Source organism: Ornithorhynchus anatinus, chromosome 3, assembly GCF_004115215.2.
Source record: "Ornithorhynchus anatinus isolate Pmale09 chromosome 3, mOrnAna1.pri.v4, whole genome shotgun sequence".
In the NCBI taxonomy this organism is placed as follows: domain Eukaryota; kingdom Metazoa; phylum Chordata; class Mammalia; order Monotremata; family Ornithorhynchidae; genus Ornithorhynchus; species Ornithorhynchus anatinus.
Window position 1 is genome coordinate 88,499,483 of NC_041730.1, and position 18,612 is coordinate 88,518,094.

General features: G+C 51.7%; 1 protein-coding gene across 1 annotated transcript; it reads right to left on the bottom strand.

The window, feature by feature from the left end:
* Positions 1–299: 299 nt before the first annotated feature.
* KIFBP (kinesin family binding protein) lies at positions 300–17,969 on the bottom strand. Its single transcript, XM_029060633.1, has 7 exons — positions 17,461–17,969; positions 10,646–10,744; positions 8,971–9,050; positions 8,693–8,876; positions 4,452–4,536; positions 3,095–3,204; positions 300–1,746 (listed from the first exon to the last, which is right to left on the bottom strand). The coding sequence occupies exons 1-7, from the start codon at positions 17,935–17,937 to the stop codon at positions 868–870; spliced, it is 1,914 nt and encodes a 637-aa protein (XP_028916466.1). The 5' UTR covers positions 17,938–17,969; the 3' UTR covers positions 300–867.
* Between the last annotated feature and the right edge of the window lie 643 nt (positions 17,970–18,612).

The following is an 18,612-nucleotide window of genomic DNA, read 5'->3' on the forward strand; positions in this document are numbered from 1 at the left end:
AGGCTGCTTCTCGATTTAGTCCACTTATTCATTTTTTGTTTACTTTGTTATACCCCTGTTTTCCTTCTCGTTCCCGTTAAATTTAGAGAATCGGGGTCTTTCCCGTCTCCACCGTCAGATTGTGTCTTAATAATAATAACTGATAATCATGATATCTGTTAAGCGCTTACTATGTGTCAGGCACAGTGACTCGCTCCCACGTCGAATATTAGCCCCAAGCACCTAAAGCGGTGGTGTTCAAAGACCGACGATGACACATTTGTGCCAGCCGAGTTAACAGAACTAGTAAGAGGAATAAATAAGTGTTCAAGCAAGACCATTTATTACTAAATTTCTAACACGTATTTTCAGACAGACGAGTCCCTTTACAGCATACAAAATAAATACGGGGGTTGGTTATGTGACTTTTAGGGTGGAGATGCCGGTTCTCAGGAGAATTACAAGCGAATTAAGTAGACAGGAAGGCGGAAAATCTCCGGCGTCTTTGAAAGCAGAAAACAGAAACAGAAAACCAGTTCCACAGTTTTTACCACCGTCTCCCTGTTCACTGGTCATCCACCGCGGAATCCTTCCTCGCCGATAATGCTTCAAACACCGCCCTGCAGCCTCGTTCTAGAAACTCAGTCACGGAGCCGGGGAATAAGGCGGGAAAGATTTGCTTTAAATTAGCGCGAGCGCCAACTGTACGTCAGTGCACTTTAATCCACTACGTCCCTCGGAGTAAACGACCCTTCCCGGCGCGTCCGCCTCCAGTTCAACTGCGCTCATCTTAAAGGAAAGCGGCCCCGGGGCGGAAACGGGCCCGCCGGGAGGAAGAAAGCCGGTGTGGGATGGCGGGGCGTTTCCCGACATGGGCAGACGGGGACTTTAGGTGAAAGGGGTCAGCTTGGCTCTGAGTCTCTCCATCCTGGTGGGAAGGAGGCCGACCATCTCCCGGCTGAGCTCCAGCTCCGTCTCCACGGCCGGGACGGCCTCCGGGTGCTTCTCGCAGTAGTCGACGAGGGCCGTGTAGTAGGCCAGGGACGTCTGCATGTTCTCCAGCTCCTTCCGGCCCTCGCCGGGGATGAGCTTGCCGTAGAGGCGGGCGATGTGGAACTTGGCCACCATGGCGGGGCGGAGGACGTCCTCCTCCAGCTGCTCGGGGAAAGCCCGGTCGGGGCCCCTCAGGGAGTCGAGGAAGAGCCGGTAGTACTTGATGGCCGCCTGGGCGAGGGAATTGATCTTCTTCACCGTGTGGGGGTCCAGCTCCTCCAGCTTGTTGGCCAGCGCCACTTTCAGATCCATCATCTCGTAGAAGGTCTCGGCCAGCTCGAACTGAAGCTGCCTGTTGATCAGGAGGTAATACTGGGGGTTCAGGTCGGCGCTGAGGGGCTCCAGCATGTCGATTCTACGCTTGTGCATCTTGCACCGCCGCTCGTAGTCGTCTTCGAAGAACGCCAGCGCCTTAAATAAGGCGCTGTGGTCCTGGACGATTTCGATGTGATCGGTCACGTGCCCGTCGACCTGGAAGTACTCTTTCGCCTCCGAGACGTAGTTCTGACCCACTAAAAACACCTCCCGGGCTTCTTGGAAATCTAAAGGGCTCGTGCAGCTCACTTTCTCTTCCAGGGCCAAAATAGAGTCACGCATGTCACTGGTTCCGAACAGGACGGCTTTCTTCCTGCCGTTCTCTTTCTCGTCCTCTTCGCTTTTCCTTCGGGCCTTAAGCTCGCCCTGTTTATCGGGATCGAGTTCCCCGATGTTATCCTGAAACAAAAGGGCCACGTGAAACGAAGGAAGTCCAACACTTAAGAGAGAAGCAGACCGTTCCCTAAATGAAAAGTAAAACAAAACACACCAGACCTCAGCCTCGGGAGGTGTTGAACACAAAACCTTCCTTACACACCAGCTTAAAAACGATAAGCACGTTTCGATAACGGATGGCAAAACGGACCCGCCTGGATGAACCCAGGAAGTAGCGATCGATCAGGGGTATTTATGGAACACTTACTCTCCGCCAGAGCACCGTTCTAAGCGTGTGGGAGAGTACGACACAACAGATTTAGCGGGCACATTCCCTGACCGTGCGTTTATAGGCTAGAGGGAGAGACAGACATTAATATGAATAATTTGCAATAAATAATTTTAAAATATACACATTAGTCCTACGGGGTTGGGTGGGGAGGGGGATGACTATCCAATGTCTGAAAGTCACAGATCCAAGTGTGTGTCTGCTAAGTCGGTTTTAGTGTACGCTCCCACGCGCTTGGGACAGTGCTCTGCACACAGTAAGTGCTCAGCAAATACTGATAGGAATATGTGGTTATAAAAAATGGACTCTATTGAGTCAGGCATTTGAGGCGCGTGACAAAAGCCAAAAAAAACCAAAACCTGACAAAAATCTTTGTTAGCAGAGGCCCCAGCTTCTAATCCCAGCCCTACGGCTCTCCTGCTGTGTGACCCCGGGCAACTCAATAGGCAGTTGGCTAAATCCAGCAGTTGAGGTACCGAAATACACAATGCCAACTTCCGTGATTCGGTCAAGAAGTGGAAAGTGAAACTCGCTTTCATGAGGCTCTTTCTAGTGGCCCTTTCATTTTCCAAATCAGTGTCTTTTAAGAGTACTGTACACATTCTGCTCAACGGGCAGAGGTTTGGCCCAACTGCCCTTAGAAGGTGCTTGGTAAACGCCGTCCGTTGATGACGACTACGCAGCCAGGTCGAATAGCGCAGAACCCGACATGCCGACTGCGCTAAGGGTGAGCCAGAGCAGCACAGGAGTTGCATTTTTAACTGCCTGTCCACCCGTGTAGCTTTCTTTTTTTCCAGTCCTTAGTATCTCTACTCACTCCTGCATTAGTGGAAAAAAAAAAACTGTGGTCTTTTCAGCTATTCCAAAAGGTCTTCTTAGCAGTTAAGTTGGATTTTACCCAATTCAGGCCACAGTTGTGTGGAACTTTGTGAAACTGAAATGGAAGAAACATCTGATCATTTCAGGGCTCCACGTCCTGAATTTTAAGCAGCTGTCACTGGTGAAGAAAAACAAGAATTTCCCCAATTTTATGTTGTCATCCATTCTGTACTCTTACAGGAAAAGGGTAGCCATCTCTATTACCTCTAGAGATTTCCGAGCGTTCTGCAGGAGATTCAAGCAGTACTTAATCCAGCACCTTGCGATTTCAGCTTTTCTCTGGTGAAGATCCTGCTGATCTTGTTCGGCTTGGGCTGTCAACGCATACAAAACGGCACATCTTTTAGCACGAAACGACAGCTAAAATTGAAGGCGTTCTTCATTTTCAGACTTCTACAATTCAATTCTAGAATCTGGTGGAATTACTTCCTTCTATTGAACGGGAAAGACGATCCGTTTTTAGCCGCAAACCCAAGTTTCCCTGACTTCAAAAATCAAGGCTCTTCCCACCTTCAGATGGAATTATTATTTCTAGAGTGACAATGGGAAAGACATTTAATTAAGACACCAGTCCAAGGGAACTGAACAAACCACACAAAATTAGCATCCCGCCATCTGACCAGAGCCTAAAAACCTAAATCTGCCCATTATATCAAATATTGGACAAGAATGAACTCCAAGTTACAGCGTCACAAGGTCTCTGTGGGTCACTAAAGTTTGGCTGCAAGTAAATGATTGCATTCTCTCAGCCTACCGATATAAATAGCTAGGGAAGGAAAAGCAAGTGTGGCTTCGTTATTTTCTTAACGCACTTTACGGATATTCGATTTCCTCTTTTCTAAAGCTGTTCTTTTTGGGTGCTTGTGTCCTTAGAGATCAAGTAGCTCATAGGTTCCTCAGAGCTACATAATATGGGATCGATTAGCCTAAATTATAGAATTTAAATGAGTTTATATGCTTTTACAAAACGTACCAAGGCAATTTAAGCAACTTACAATATTGTTTCTCTTTAAATTCTTCATTCATAATTTTTTGGGGGTATTTGTTAAGCGATTTATGACAGGCACTATACCAAGCACTGGGGGGAGATACCAGCTAATCAGGTATCTATATGCCCCACATGGGGCTCACAGTCTTAATCCCCATTTTACAGCTGAGGGAACCGAGGCACAGAGAAATTAAGTGACTTGCCCAAGGTCACAGAGCAGACACGTGGCGGCGCCGGGATCAGAACTCAAGTCCACCCAGGCGCAGGCTCTAACCACTAGGCCACGCTCCTTCAGAGGCACGCTCACAAAATTTTGAAACCTCAAGAGGATGTGTAAAGAAACCATGAAATGTGTGAGGTTTGAAACTCTAAATGAGTAGGAACTAACCAAACAAGGGAGACTCACAGAACTAAATACAGGCCTTAAGGAAAAGAAGCGCTTACCCCTGAAGTTACCATGGATTCACACTCACTTTGAAGGCCAAAAGATGTTTTTAAACTAACACCGCAGATCCATTCATTTAAAACCTTTAGTTTTTTGTTTGTTTTTTTAAAAAAGCCCTATCGACTCACGGCTTTCCGCAGATGAAATCTGTTCAGTTTGACTAAAGATGACACTGGCAGCTGACAGGCAGTGCCTGGACTCCATAAAGCATTGCTGTGGAAAGAGGACACAGGAGTCAGGCACCTAATATCGCCGCTTCAGCATCACGCGGGCATGATAAAATCAGAGATGCCAGAAAATGAATATAAAACACTGGTAAGGGGGTTCACCCAAACGCCCTCCCAATCTCAAGAATGCGGGCCAACTTCAGTATGGCCGATCGATCTATTAGTCGTGCTTCCTGAGCACTTACCGTGCGCGGAGCGCTGTACTGAGCGCTTGGGAGAGACCAACGACGGCAAAATGACAGACACATCCCCTGCCCACAGTGAGCTCTACAGTGAAGAGATCCTACAGTTCCCAAAACGTTACTCTAAGAGCTCACTGAAGGCCAGTTTTATCAGGGGTTGAATCAAGCGATCTTGTTTACCGAGCACCTGCAGGACGCCGAACGTCTAGGTGAGCGCAAGAGGATTAGTATATAGGCTCCCTGTCTTCGGAGACTTTACGGTCTAGCACGGGAGCGGACGCTGAAATAAATTACAGGCGGGAGGAAGTAAGAGAGTAATAAGTGTACAGCTGAGGCGTGCATAAGGGCTACAGGAAGTTGGGAGTACTTTAAGTGCTTATGAGGCAGAGAAGTGTTGAAGCGGCAGCGGCGATTGGGGGGAGGGGAGGTTTATGGTGGGGGAGATCTGAAATTAACTGGGGGAAGTGATTGCTGAAGGGTTTTAGAGGTGTGATCTGTCAGCTAGGAAGGGGGAGGGCCCCTCCCTCTGTTCCAGGCAGGCCACGAGAAGAGGCTGGGGGCTGGAAATGTCATGGAGGAGAAACAAAACAAAAAAACAACAACAGGACTTATTCACCACCCCAGCAAAGAATGTGTGATTAAGGGAAAAATCAGAGGGGGAAAAAAAACAAAAACCTTTTTAATTTCAACAGTGGTTCGTTTCTCCTTAATGGAGCCAACAAGAGAAAATAGTGCACCGCGCTCTGAAAGTTGACAAAAAAGAGGGAAAAGAGTAAGGGATTTCACTGGTTAAGGGAGAAGAGAAAAAGCCCTCTCCTTCTTTCCTTGAGATTCAAATCTGGGCACTGGGCAGGAAAAGTTTGGCTGATTTGAATCATCTGAAAGACGCGAAAGACGCATAAGAAGCGCTCTAATAAGAGGGCTTCAATTTGATTGAATTTACTGTGCACCTGGGAACAAACGGGTGCCTCCCGCCGCTGTGAAGCTTAAGTGCGATGTCCGGCCACACAGCCAATGACACCCCTTAATTGGGGAGGGGTAAATTAACGAGATCACAGGTGAACTTTCCAATGGATCTTCAAAAATGGTCAAAGGTACAGAGAGCGATAACCTGGGCTGGAACGGCACCTCACCGTGGAAATGAATGGTTCTGAAATGAACCCTTCTGGCGGGAACCCTGGATTTCTGGGCAAATGAAGGCAGGCGGGAGGGCAAACACCCACCCCAATCGCAGCTGCCGGCCGTAACCGGGAGCGGCTAGCTTAGGGGATGCCAGATGAGACTTTTCCTAAAGACTGCTGAAGTGCCCTATCATCTCCAGATGCTTCCCATCCACGTCAACTTTGCTTTACCAAGGTTTACAGCCAGTCCTTCAGAGGGAGTAAAAGTCCCCCGTGAAGAAACACTTGCATTATTATTATAATATTATTATATCTCTATGATACTAACGGCAGGTCTGACATTGCATCTGTGGGACATGACCGACTCTCCCCCTACTTCACCATTCATTCATTCAATCGTTTTACTGAGCGCTTACTGTGCGCAGAGCACCGTACTAAGTGTTCGGAAAGTACAATTCGGCAACAGATGGAGACGATCCCTGTCCAATGACGGGCTCACAGTCTAGAAGGGGGAGACAGACAATAAAACAAAACAAGTAGACAGGCATCACTACCATCAAAATAAAGAGAATTATAGATATATACACATCAATAAAATAATTAGAATAATAAATATGTACAAGTATACACAAGTGCTGTAGGGCGAGGGAGGGGGTAGAGCAGAGGGAGGGAACAGGGGCGTGGGGAGGAGACGAGGAGCCGGGGGAAAGGAGGGCTCAGTCTGGGAAGGCCTCTTGGAGGAGGTGAGCTCTCAGGAGGGCTCTGAAGAGGGAAAGAGAGTTAGTTGGGCGGAGGTGAGGAGGGAGGGCGTTCCAGGACGGCGGGAGGACGTGGCCCAGGGGTCGACGGCGGGATAGGCGAGAACGGGCGACGGTGAGGAGGTGGGCGGCGGAGGAGCGGAACGTGCGGGGTGGACTGTAGGAGGAGAGAAGGGAGGTGAGGTAGGAGGGGGCAAGGGGATGGACAGCTTGGAAGCCAAGGGTGAGGAGTTTCTGTTTCGTGTGAAGACGGATAGGCAACCACGGGAGATTTCTGAGGAGGGGGGTGACGTGCATAGAGCATTCCTGTAGAAAGAGAATCCAGGCAGGAGAGTGAAGTACGGACTGAAGCGGGGAGAACTCTATCCACAAGCAAATGAGAAGCGGCATGGCCTAGTGGAGAGAGCCCGGGCCTGGGAGTCGGAAGGACCTGGGTTCTAATCCCAGCTTCACCACTTGTCTGCTGTGGGACCTTGGGCAACTCACTTCACTTTCTCTGTGCCTCAGTTCCCTCATCTGTAAAATGGGGTTTGAGACCGTGAGCCCCACATGGGACAGGGACTGTGTCCTATCTGATGAGCTTGCCTATCTGATGAGTTTGTAAGTACCCCAGCACCTAGTACAGTGCCTGGCACATAAGCGCTTTAAAAAAAAAAAATGTTCCCTAACTCTTGCGACCCAGGCCTAATGCATAGTGAAAATATGCACTCTGGATATATTTAGAATAGTGTCCCAGCATACTGGAGATGGAATTGCACGAGTGAAGGTTAATAGAGAAAACCATCAGGAACCGGTTAAATAGGGAAACTGCACCTTAGGAGTTAGAAGAAAACGGGAGACGGTTTAGTAGCGATTCTAGTGATGATTCTTCAGCTCGTTGTGCTCACCGATTATTGTAATCTGCTCCTTCTCTGGGCCTAAATGATAGCCTAACCTTCCGGCATCGTAATGAGAGGCTCTGCTGAAATGCCACGGGAAACAAGGGCTCGCTGACGATGCTCAACTTCGCATTTAACTATTTAATATCGAACGAACACCAGAGCTTGTACTCTCCCGAGCGCTCGGCGCCAGGGCCTGCACACAGCAAATTCTCAATCAATACGACCGAAGGAATGAACTGTCACCGCCAAGCGGGACAGTTTTAAACAGAAACCTTCGAGAGCGTCAGGTTTAACAACTAAGTGGCACGAATTCGAAGGGTAAAATGCAAAAGGGCCATTATATAACCAATTTATGAAAACAGATGGTGAGCAGGAGTCTAATTCCCAATTCAGTTCTGTTGGGAGCTCAGATATCTGCAGCAAAGTTGTGTGAGATACAGAGATACAAAACGTGAGACCGCGGTTGTGAAACGGTCACTGGGTTGCAAAGCGACACCCAGAACATCCCTTGGTTATACGGAGAGCACCCTACAGCTTGAAAGTATTAAAGACTGGGAATGTGAGTAGACAGAGGCAGCTGGGGATCGAATAACCGAGGGGGGGAGTAGCACAAATAGAAAAGAGGACGCTGAGTTTACAGGAAAAGAAATAAGCCACGTAGGAGTACATCAAAAGATCAGAAAACGCACGCTCAAAGAATGGAAGGGAGACCACAAGAGGTGCCTCGATTAAAAGCTGAGCCGCTCAGAAAGAAAATAACTGAAACATCACATGAGGACATTTATCGGACAGCCTTCTGTTATGAAAGTTCTGATAAAAGTTATTATACTGCTGTCACCTAGAGAACATTACGGGACTACGGAGAGATAAGAAGTCTTATCTCCAGCTGAGATTATCCCGCATCTTTCGAACCCCCACCGGACGGATACGAAGCCTCCGCAGTTGCAAAACGCGCTTAAAAACTCTTCAGAATCTGCCCTCCGAACTTACAATCTTCACCTCCGATTTACGATTCGGGTGGGGAAGTGGCATCCGGTTAACAGTTTAGGGCACTGAAGCAGAGGCGATGCAATCCCCCCAGCTCTGTCAGAACACGGGCGAGGTGACGCCACGGCTTTGAAAGGCCTAACAGTGACGCGCAAATTCTGGATTCCCGTCGCAACTCTCCAACGGTCCGGGTCCGAGAGCGGAGATGCGTACCTCGTTGAGATAATACTGCGATAAAGTAGCCGCATTGATAGCCCACTCCACCGGATGGTAGCCATCGAACTCGAGCTGGCGCTTCAGGGTGGTGTGACAATACTGCGCGGCCTTCTCGGTCATATTCAAGTGCTGGTAGACCTGGGCTAGGTAGTACAGGGTATGGGTGTAGGCCTTCTCAAATCTGCAAAGACATCATCTCTCGATTTAACCGGCCCACTCCCCCCCACTCCTCGACCACGCGCGTCAACCAACGCGGCCCACTAGCCGACGGCTACCTTTTCGATCTCTCCTGTTCGGAAAGCTTCTCTTCTTCGGGCAGAAAGTGCTCACAGGGATCAAGGGGAGGGTTTCCGATCTACAACAGAACAAAGTCCGTTGGCTCTGCGGCGGAGATTCTGCTCCTTCTGCTGGAGGGACGGGGAAACACAACCTCGGCATGTTCTGAAGTTAACGCGGGGCGCGTTTGTTTGGAGGAAAGAGATAGACAGTCGTTTCCTTTTTGAATCACGAACACCACTCCCTGCAATTTCACCTCATCGCGACTTGATCCGTCGGCGACGGTCAACCACCACAAATGGGTTTCGCTTTCCCGAGATCGGCTAGCGCTCGCGAGAAGCGGCGTGGCCTCCTGGAGAGAGCCCGGGCCTGGGGGTCAGAGCTCTGATTCCGGCTCCGCCACCTGCCTGCTGTGTAACCTTGGCCAAGTCACTTGCCTGCTCTGTGCCTCGGTTTTCTCATCTGTAAAACGGGGGGGCCGGGGGGGGGGGTTCATTGCCTGTTCTCCCTCCTGCCGGGACCGTGTCTGACCTGTCTTTTATCTACCCCAGCATTCAGTACAGGGCTTGGCCTACAGAAAGAGCTTACACAAGACCACATTTGCACCAGAGGCGGCTATTCCTAAGTGTCGACACCTAGGATTGGAAAAGTGAAGAGTATCCATATTTCTGAATTCAGAGAAAGAAGCAGTCTGCCCCTAAGGCAGATCTCCACCGAGACCCTGCTGGGGCGTAACCCTGCTGGGGCACTTTTATTCCACAGCCCAGTCGACATTATCCAACTTATCTAAGCGATGAGGATGTTTAAAGCACTGCTTTGTAAGCAGTAAAAACAAATAAATGGCCTTTCCCTCTAAACTGTAAGCTCACCGTGGGCAGGGCATTTAGACTGACAAGCCCGTTTTGGGGCAGGGAATGTCTCTATCTGTTGCCGAATTATACACTCCAGAGCTTAGCACAGTGCTCTTCTCATAGTAAGAGCTCAATAAATACTACTGAACGAACAAATGTGTCTATTGACTCCGTCAGATTGTACTCTCCGTCAATCGATCAAATTTCTTGAGTGCTTGCTGCGTGCAGCGCACTCTACTAGACGCTTGGGAGAGTAGGCCGTTGCAATAGAATACGAATACGATTGATTGTTTCGAAGAAAGCTCCGCCCACTTAGTTCTACTGTCTTTTGCTGCATTTTCATGGACACGGTGTGCGAAAGACACGCTCACTCAGAGGTACAATCTCACGGTCAGCACCTGTCTTCTAATCAAGGGCCAGCTCTCCTAAGTATTACCCTAAAACAGTTCCGCGTTCAACCCAAAAAGTTTTACTTCAAGAATCTTCGGTCTCATTTTGCCAATCGATACCACAATATTAGCAATAGGTTACCTGATCAGGGAGCCCGTAAATACAACAGTACAGAAAATTGCAGCAAAAGATTTCACCAAAACAGTCTCAGTGGGAAACTCTTCCCTCTTCCCTCCCTCCCTCGGTTGTCCCTTCTGCTGAGAGGTAAATGTAATAGATTCCCTGTCGAAACCAACCTGACCTTTGAAACCTTAAAAATCTTCTGGATCTCTTCGTGACGCAACACTTAAAAAGCTGCATGTTCACACTGTCAACACTTCTTACTACCAAGGAGACCAACCCCAAACTTTAGTCTCAAAATGAAGCATCCTACCTCTTTCATGTATTGGTTGTATAACGCCTCGGCTGATTCTAGGTAGGTCTGGGCCGTTTCAATTTCGCTTCTTTCAGACCAAAGGATTCCCAGGTTGTTCTACGAGGCAAAAAGGAGAAATTGATATTATTCATTCATTCAATAGTATTTACTGAGCGCTTACTATGTGCAGAGCACCGTACTAAGCGCTTGGAACGGACAATTCGGCAACAGATAGAGACGATCCCTGCCCACTGACGGGCTCACAGTCTAATCGGGGGAGACGGGCGGACAAGAGGATTCGGATTAGGGGGAAAGTTTACCGTTGTTCACGTCACGTTAGTTTTACGAATGAAAAAAGTAGTACCCCTGTACTCTATATTTTAGCCTATGGATAATAATAATCACATCGGTATTTGTTAAGCGCTTACTCTGTGCAAAGCACCGTTCTAAGCGCTGGGGGGGGGATGCAAGGTGATCATGTCATCCCAGGTGGGGCTCACAGTCTTCCTCCCCATTTCCCAGATGAGGTCGTTAAGGCCCAGAGAAGTGAAGTGACTTGCCCAAAGTCACACAGCTGACGAGCAGTGGAGCCGGGAGCCTCCTCTCAAAATCCCCCCCCCCCCGCTCCTGTGCCTCCAACCACATCCCTTCGCACCTTGTCAAAACACCTGACCCCCCTCCCCAACCACTTCACCTACTCACTTGCCAACGGCTTCTTCGCCACTGCTCTCACACATGCTCAAATCTCCCCATCCTAAAAATAATAATAAAAAAAACCCTCCCTGGACTCCACCTGCCACTCCTCTCTCTACTCCTCCAGTGAGCCGTCCCCCTTCACTCCACATACACGGCCCTCTCTGGGGTCACCCAGGAGAAAGCAGCAGCCAACACCACTCCCTGCAGCGTGAGAAGCATCGTGGCTCAGTGGAAAGAGCCCGGGCTTTGGAGTCGGAGGTCATGGGTTCGAATCCCGGCTCTGCCACTTGTCAGCTGTGTGACTGTGGGTGAGTCACTTCACTTCTCTGGGCCTCGGTTCCCTCACCTGTAAAATGGGGATTAAGACGGTGAGCCCCACGTGGGACAACCCGATTCCCCTGTGTCTACCCCAGCGCTTAGAACAGTGCGCGGCACATAGGAAGCGCTTAACAAATACCAACATTATTATTATTATCTCCATCTTGCCAAATCCGACGGCCTCGACTCCGCCCTAATATTCCTCGACCTCTCACCTGCCTTCAGCACCGTCGACCAGCCCCTTCTCGTGGAACCATTATCCAACTTCGGCTTCGCTGACGGGTATCCTCTCCCCCTTCTCCTCCTCTCTCTCTGGCCGCTCATTCTCCGTCTCCTTCGCAAATTCTTCCTCTGCCTCCCATCCCCTGTCGGAGTTCCTCAAAGGTCAGCTCTGGGTGCCCTTCTGGTCTCCATCTACCCTCTGGTCCCCACTCCCTTGGGGAAATCATTCGCTCCCATGGCTTCAACTGCCGCGTCTACGCAGAGGATTCCCAAATCCACCTCTCCGGCCCAGACCTCTTTCCTTCTCCGGAGCCTCACCTTCCCTCCTGCCTTCAGGACCGCTCTTCTTGGATGCCCCGCCGATCCCTCCCCCTTCACGTGTCCAAAACAGAACTCCGTATCTTCCCGGTCCTCCCCGCCGCCTTTCCCCCTGCTGCAGACAAGACCGCTGCCCTTCCTATCTCACGAGACCCTGACCTTGTCGACCCCCATATATGACCTTTCAGTTCAACCGTCACAACAACGCTAAAATCCACGCTCTCCTCTCCATCCAATCTGCTACCACATAGTCAGGGAAGCAGCGTGGCTCAGTGGAAAAGAGCCCGGGCTTTGGGAGCCAGCGGTCGTGGGTTCGAACCTCACCTCTGCCCCTTGTCAGCTGGGTGACTGTGGGCGAGTCACTTCACTTCTCTGGGCCTCGGTTCCCTCATCTGTAAAATGGGGATGAAGACTGTGAGCCCCTCGTGGGACAGCCTGATCACCCTGTCTCTACCCCAGTGCTTAGAACAGTGCTCGGCGCATAGTAAGCGCTTCACAAATACCAACAGTATCATTAGTCCAAGCCCTTATCCTATCCTGCCCTTCATTACCGTATCAGCCTCCTCGCCGACCTCCCCGCCTCCTGTCTCTCCCCACTCCAGTCCACATTTCACTCTGCTGCCCGGATCATTTTTCTAAGGAAACCATTCAGTCCACATCTCCCCTCTCCTCGAGAACCCCCAGGGGTTGCCCATCCACCTCCACATCAAACAGAAGCTCCTTACCAGCGCTTAGAACAGTGCTCTGCACACAGGAAGCCCTTAAATACCCACTTTTTTTTTTTTTTAAAGCGCCCAAATCACCTCACCCCATCCTACCTCCTTGATTTCTCACCGCAACCCAGCTGGCACATTTCCCTCCCCTAACTGCCACCCTACTCGCTGCACCTCATTCTCATCTCTCTCAACCCTCGCCCACCTTCGGCCTCTGGCCCTCTTCGTATCCCACAAACTTTCCCTCTCCCCCACTTCAATGCCTTATTTTAAAAAAATCACACCTCCTCCAAGAAGCCCTCCCCGACTACCCATTTCCTCTTCTCCCACTCCCTTCTCCGTCGCCCTCGGCTTCGGCCCCTTTATCCCCCCGCCCGACAGCGCTTATATCCATACCCATAATTAATATATTTATATTAATGTCTGTCTCCCCCCCATAGGCTGAAAACTGACCATTGGCAAGGAGCACATCTACTAGCTCTATGATAGCGTGCTCTCCCAAGTGCTTAGTACAGTGCTCTGCACACTGTAAGCACTCAGTAAATATGACCGATTGAGGGATTCTGCCACTCAACCCGACACACATCCATAGCTGGTATATTTATAGGAACGTCTGTCTCTCCCTCTAGATTGTAAATAGATGATTCACTCATTCAGACGTACTTACTAAGCGCTTGCTGTGTGCAGAGCACTGTGCTAAGTGCTTGGGAAAGCACAATAGAGCAATAAAGAGAGACAATCCCTGCCCACAGTCTTGCGGGGGACAGACATCCATACAAATAAACAGACATCAACGCTAAGAGAAGCAGCGTGGCCTAGTGGCAAGAGCACGGCCTTGGGAGTCAGAGGACGTGGGTTCTAATCCCGGCTCCATTTGTCAGCTGGGTGACTTTGGGCAAGTCACTTCACTTCTCTGCGCCTCGGTGACCTCATCTGTGAAATGGGGATGAAGACCGCGAGCCCCACGTGGGACAACCTGATGACCAGGTATCTCCCCCAGTGCTTACAACAGTGCTGGGCACATAATAAGTGCTTAATAAATACCATTATTATCGCTACAAAGAAATAAAATGACTGATGTCTGTTCACCCCTCCTCACCCCCCACCCCAGACTGTGAGCCCACTGTGGGCAGGGATTGTTTCTATCTAATAATAATAATAATGTTGGTATTTGTTAAGCGCTTACTATGTGCCGAGCACTGTTCTAAGCGCTGGGGTAGACATAGGGGAATCAGGTTGTCCCACGTGGGGCTCACAGTCTTAATCCCCATTTTACAGATGAGGGAACTGAGGCACAGAGAAGTTAAGTGACTTGCCCACAGTCACACAGCCGACAAGTGGCAGAGCTGGGATTCGAACTCATGAGCCCTGACTCCAAAGCCCGTGCTCTTTCCACTGAGCCACGCTGCTTCTCTAATTGTCCATTCCAAGCGCTTAGTACAGTGCTCTGCCCATAGCAAGTGCTCAATAAATATTACTGAATGAATAAAATGACAGATGTCTCTCCCTGCTCCCAGACTGTGAGCCTGTTGTGGGCAGGGATAACACGGCAGATGTCTGTTGTCGTCCCCTCCGCCCTCCCAAGACTGTGAGCCCGTCATTGGGCAGGGATTGTTTCTATCTGTTGCCCAATCGTACGTTCCAAGCGCTTAGTACAGTGCTCTGCCCATAGCGAGTGCTCAATAAATACGATTGAATGAATGAACAAAATGACAGATGTCTCTCCCCCCCACTCACCCCAGCCTCTGAGCCCGTTGTGGGCAGGGATAAAACGACAGATGCCTGTGTGGCCCCTAGACTGTAAGCCCACTGTGGGCAGGAATAAAAATACATATAAAAATACCAAAATAAAAATACAGTTGTCTTTCCCCGCCGCAGACTGTGCGCCCTATGTGGCCAGGAATAAGAGGACAGATGTCTGTCCCTCCCATCAAACTGTGTGCCCACTGTGGGCAAGGATAAAAGGACAGATGTCCGTTCCTGTCCACCCCAGACTGTGAGCCTGCTGTGTGCAGGGTTAAAAGGACAATTGTCTGTCTGTCCCTTAGACTGTAAGCCTGCTATGGGCAGGGATAAAAGGACCGTTGTCTGTCTGCCCCTTACACTATAAGCCTGCCGTGGGCAGGGATAAAAGGACCGTTGTCTGTCCGTCCCTTAGACTGTGGGCAGGGATAAAAGGACAGATGTCTGTCTGTCCCTTAGAGTGTAAGCCTGCCGTGGGCAGGGATAAAAGGACAGTTGTCTGTCCATCCCTTAGACTGTAAGCCTGCTGTGGGCAGGGATAAAAGGACAGTTGTCTGTCTGTCCCTTTGACTGTAAGCCTGCCGTGGGCAAGGATAAAAGGACAGTTGTCTGTCCATCCCTTAGACTGTAAGCCTGCCGTGGGCAGGGATAAAAGGACAGTTGTCTGTCCGTCCCTTTGACTGTAAGCCTGCTGTGGGCAAGGATAAAAGGACAGTTGTCTGTCCATCCCTTAGACTGTAAGCCTGCCGTGGGCAGGGATAAAAGGACAGTTGTCTGTCCGTCCCTTAGACTGTGGGCAGGGATAAAAGGACAGACGTCTGTCTGTCCCTTAGAGTGTAAGCCTGCCGTGGGCAGGGATAAAAGGACAGACGTCTGTCTGTCCCTTAGAGTGTAAGCCTGCTGTGAGCAGGGATAAAAGGACCGTTGTCTGTCCGTCCCTTAGACTGTACGCCTGCCGTGGGCAGGGATAAAAGGACAGTTGTCTGTCCGTCCCTTAGACTGTGGGCAGGGATAAAAGGACAGTTGTCTGTCTGTCCCTTAGACCGTGGGCAGGGATAAAAGGACAGATGTCTGTCTGTCCCTTAGAATGTAAGCCTGCCGTGGGCAGGGATAAAAGGACAGTTGTCTGTCCATCCCTTAGACTGTAAGCCTGCCGTGGGCAGGGATAAAAGGACAGTTGTCTGTCCGTCCCTTTGACTGCAAGCCTGCTGTGGGCAAGGATAAAAGGACAGTTGTCTGTCCATCCCTTAGACTGTAAGCCTGCTGTGGACAGGGATAAAAGGACAGTTGTCTGTCTGTCCCTTAGACTGTGGGCAGGGATAAAAGGACAGATGTCTGTCTGTCCCTTAGAGTGTAAGCCTGCCGCGGGCAGGGATAAAAGGACAGACGTCTGTCTGTCCCTTAGAGTGTAAGCCTGCTGTGAGCAGGGATAAAAGGACCGTTGTCTGTCCGTCCCTTAGACTGTACGCCTGCCGTGGGCAGGGATAAAAGGACAGTTGTCTGTCCGTCCCTTAGACTGTGGGCAGGGATAAAAGGACAGATGTCTGTCTGTCCCTTAGAGTGTAAGCCTGCCGTGGGCAGGGATAAAAGGACAGTTGTCTGTCCATCCCTTAGACTGTAAGCCTGCTGTGGGCAGGGATAAAAGGACAGTTGTCTGTCTGTCCCTTTGACTGTAAGCCTGCTGTGGGCAAGGATAAAAGGACAGTTGTCTGTCCATCCCTTAGACTGTAAGCCTGCCGTGGGCAGGGATAAAAGGACAGTTGTCTGTCCGTCCCTTAGACTGTGGGCAGGGATAAAAGGACAGACGTCTGTCTGTCCCTTAGAGTGTAAGCCTGCCGTGGGCAGGGATAAAAGGACAGACGTCTGTCTGTCCCTTAGAGTGTAAGCCTGCTGTGAGCAGGGATAAAAGGACTGTTGTCTGTCCGTCCCTTAGACTGTACGCCTGCCGTGGGCAGGGATAAAAGGACAGTTGTCTGTCCGTCCCTTAGACTGTGGGCAGGGATAAAAGGACAGTTGTCTGTCTGTCCCTTAGAGTGTAAGCCTGCCGTGGGCAGGGATAAAAGGACAGACGTCTGTCTGTCCCTTAGAGTGTAAGCCTGCTGTGAGCAGGGATAAAAGGACTGTTGTCTGTCCGTCCCTTAGACTGTACGCCTGCCGTGGGCAGGGATAAAAGGACAGTTGTCTGTCCGTCCCTTAGACTGTGGGCAGGGATAAAAGGACAGATGTCTGTCTGTCCCTTAGAGTGTAAGCCTGCCGTGGGCAGGGATAAAAGGACAGACGTCTGTCTGTCCCTTAGAGTGTAAGCCTGCTGTGAGCAGGGATAAAAGGACCGTTGTCTGTCCGTCCCTTAGACTGTACGCCTGCCGTGGGCAGGGATAAAAGGACAGTTGTCTGTCCATCCCTTAGACTGTAAGCCTGCCGTGGGCAGGGATAAAAGGACAGTTGTCTGTCCGTCCCTTAGACTGTGGGCAGGGATAAAAGGACAGATGTCTGTCTGTCCCTTAGAGTGTAAGCCTGCCGTGGGCAGGGATAAAAGGACAGACGTCTGTCTGTCCCTTAGAGTGTAAGCCTGCTGTGAGCAGGGATAAAAGGACCGTTGTCTGTCCGTCCCTTAGACTGTGGGCAGGGACAAAAGGACAGATGTCTGTCCGTCCCTTGGAGTGTAAGCCTGCTGTGGTCGGGGATAAAAGTCCCGTTGTCCGCCCGTGCCTGCCCCCAGCCCGGTGAAGCCGCGGGTGCGTGCGCCGGGCTCCCTCCAGACGTGGCTGTGCCCAGCGGCCCGCGCAGGGTGGGATCGGAGGCCCGGGCCCCCGGGATTCCCACCTGGGCCTGGATGACGAGGGCCACGCAGGGCGGGCGCAGGCGGTGCGGGCGCAGCAGACGGAGACAGCGGAGGAGATGCTCCTCGCCGGCCGCCGGCTCCTCCGTGTCGGTGTGGTTGAGGCCCAGCTGGTACTCCACGGCCGCCAGGCGCGCCGCCCGCAGCAGGCCGGGGCCGGGGCCGGGGCGGCGGCGAGGGGGAGGCTCGGGGGTCTCGTCAGGGAGCCCGTCGTCGCGGCCGCCATGATGGCGGGGGCGGTCCTGGGGGGGGCGGTCGTCGTCGTCCTCCTCGTCCTCCTCGTCCTCCTCGTCGTCGTCGCGCGGGCCCAGCAGCGCCTTGACTTCCTCCAGCAGCTCCCGGGCGCGGTACTTGGAGCGGTAAGGGTCGTTCTCCGGGTCCCGCCGCGACTCCACCTGCGACAGGGACAGCGACGCGCCGAACTTGAGGCGGGCGGCCGCCCACTCCGCCTCGCCCGCCATGGCCCCGCTCCCGCGCCGGGCCCGGCCCCGCTGCGCGCATGCGCCGGCGCCTCGGAGCCCGACCTCTCGCCTCAGAGCCCGTCACCGCGCAGGCGCCGGCACCTCGAAGTCCGTCCTCCGTCTCGTCGCTCGCGCATGCGCCGGCGCCTCGGAGCCCGTCCCCGCGCCCCTCGCTTGCGCATGCGCCAGGGCCTCGGCGCCCGTCCCCTCGCCTCAGAGCCCGTCTCCGCGCATGCGCCGGTGCCTGGTAGCCCATCTTCGCGCTCGCGCATGCGCCGGCACCCCGGAGCCCGTCCTCTCGCCTCGGAGCCCGTCTCCGCGCATGCGCCAGCCCCTCAGAGCCCATCGCCGCGCCCGCGCATGCGCCGACAACCGATGGGCAGGGAGGCACTCCCCTCCCTCGCGACGAAGAGGAACGCGGCTCACCCTAGCAACCGTTGCCATGGGCCCCGGAGTGGCTCTTCGCTAGGACCTGCAGCTGGGGTTCACCGCCTTTCCGTCGAATTTATTGAGCGCTTACAGTGTGCACGGCCCTGGACTAAGCGCTTGGAAAGTGCAATTGGGCAACAGAGGGCGCCCATCCCTGCCCAACGACGGGCTCACAGTCTGGAAGGGGGGGAGACAGACAACAAGATAAAACTAAACAAATAGGCGTCGATACCATCAATACCTTTT

Coding starts and splice junctions, on each gene's coding strand:
- KIFBP (XM_029060633.1), bottom strand. CDS start 17,937: ATGGCGGGCGAGGCGGAGTGGGCGGCCGCCCGCCTCAAGTTCGGCGCG. Junction 9,051..10,645: donor ACAACCAATACATGAAAGAG/GTAGGATGCTTC, acceptor GTTCTGTTGTAG/ATCGGAAACCCTCCCCTTGA. Junction 8,877..8,970: donor GAACAGGAGAGATCGAAAAG/GTAGCCGTCGGC, acceptor ATGTCTTTGCAG/ATTTGAGAAGGCCTACACCC.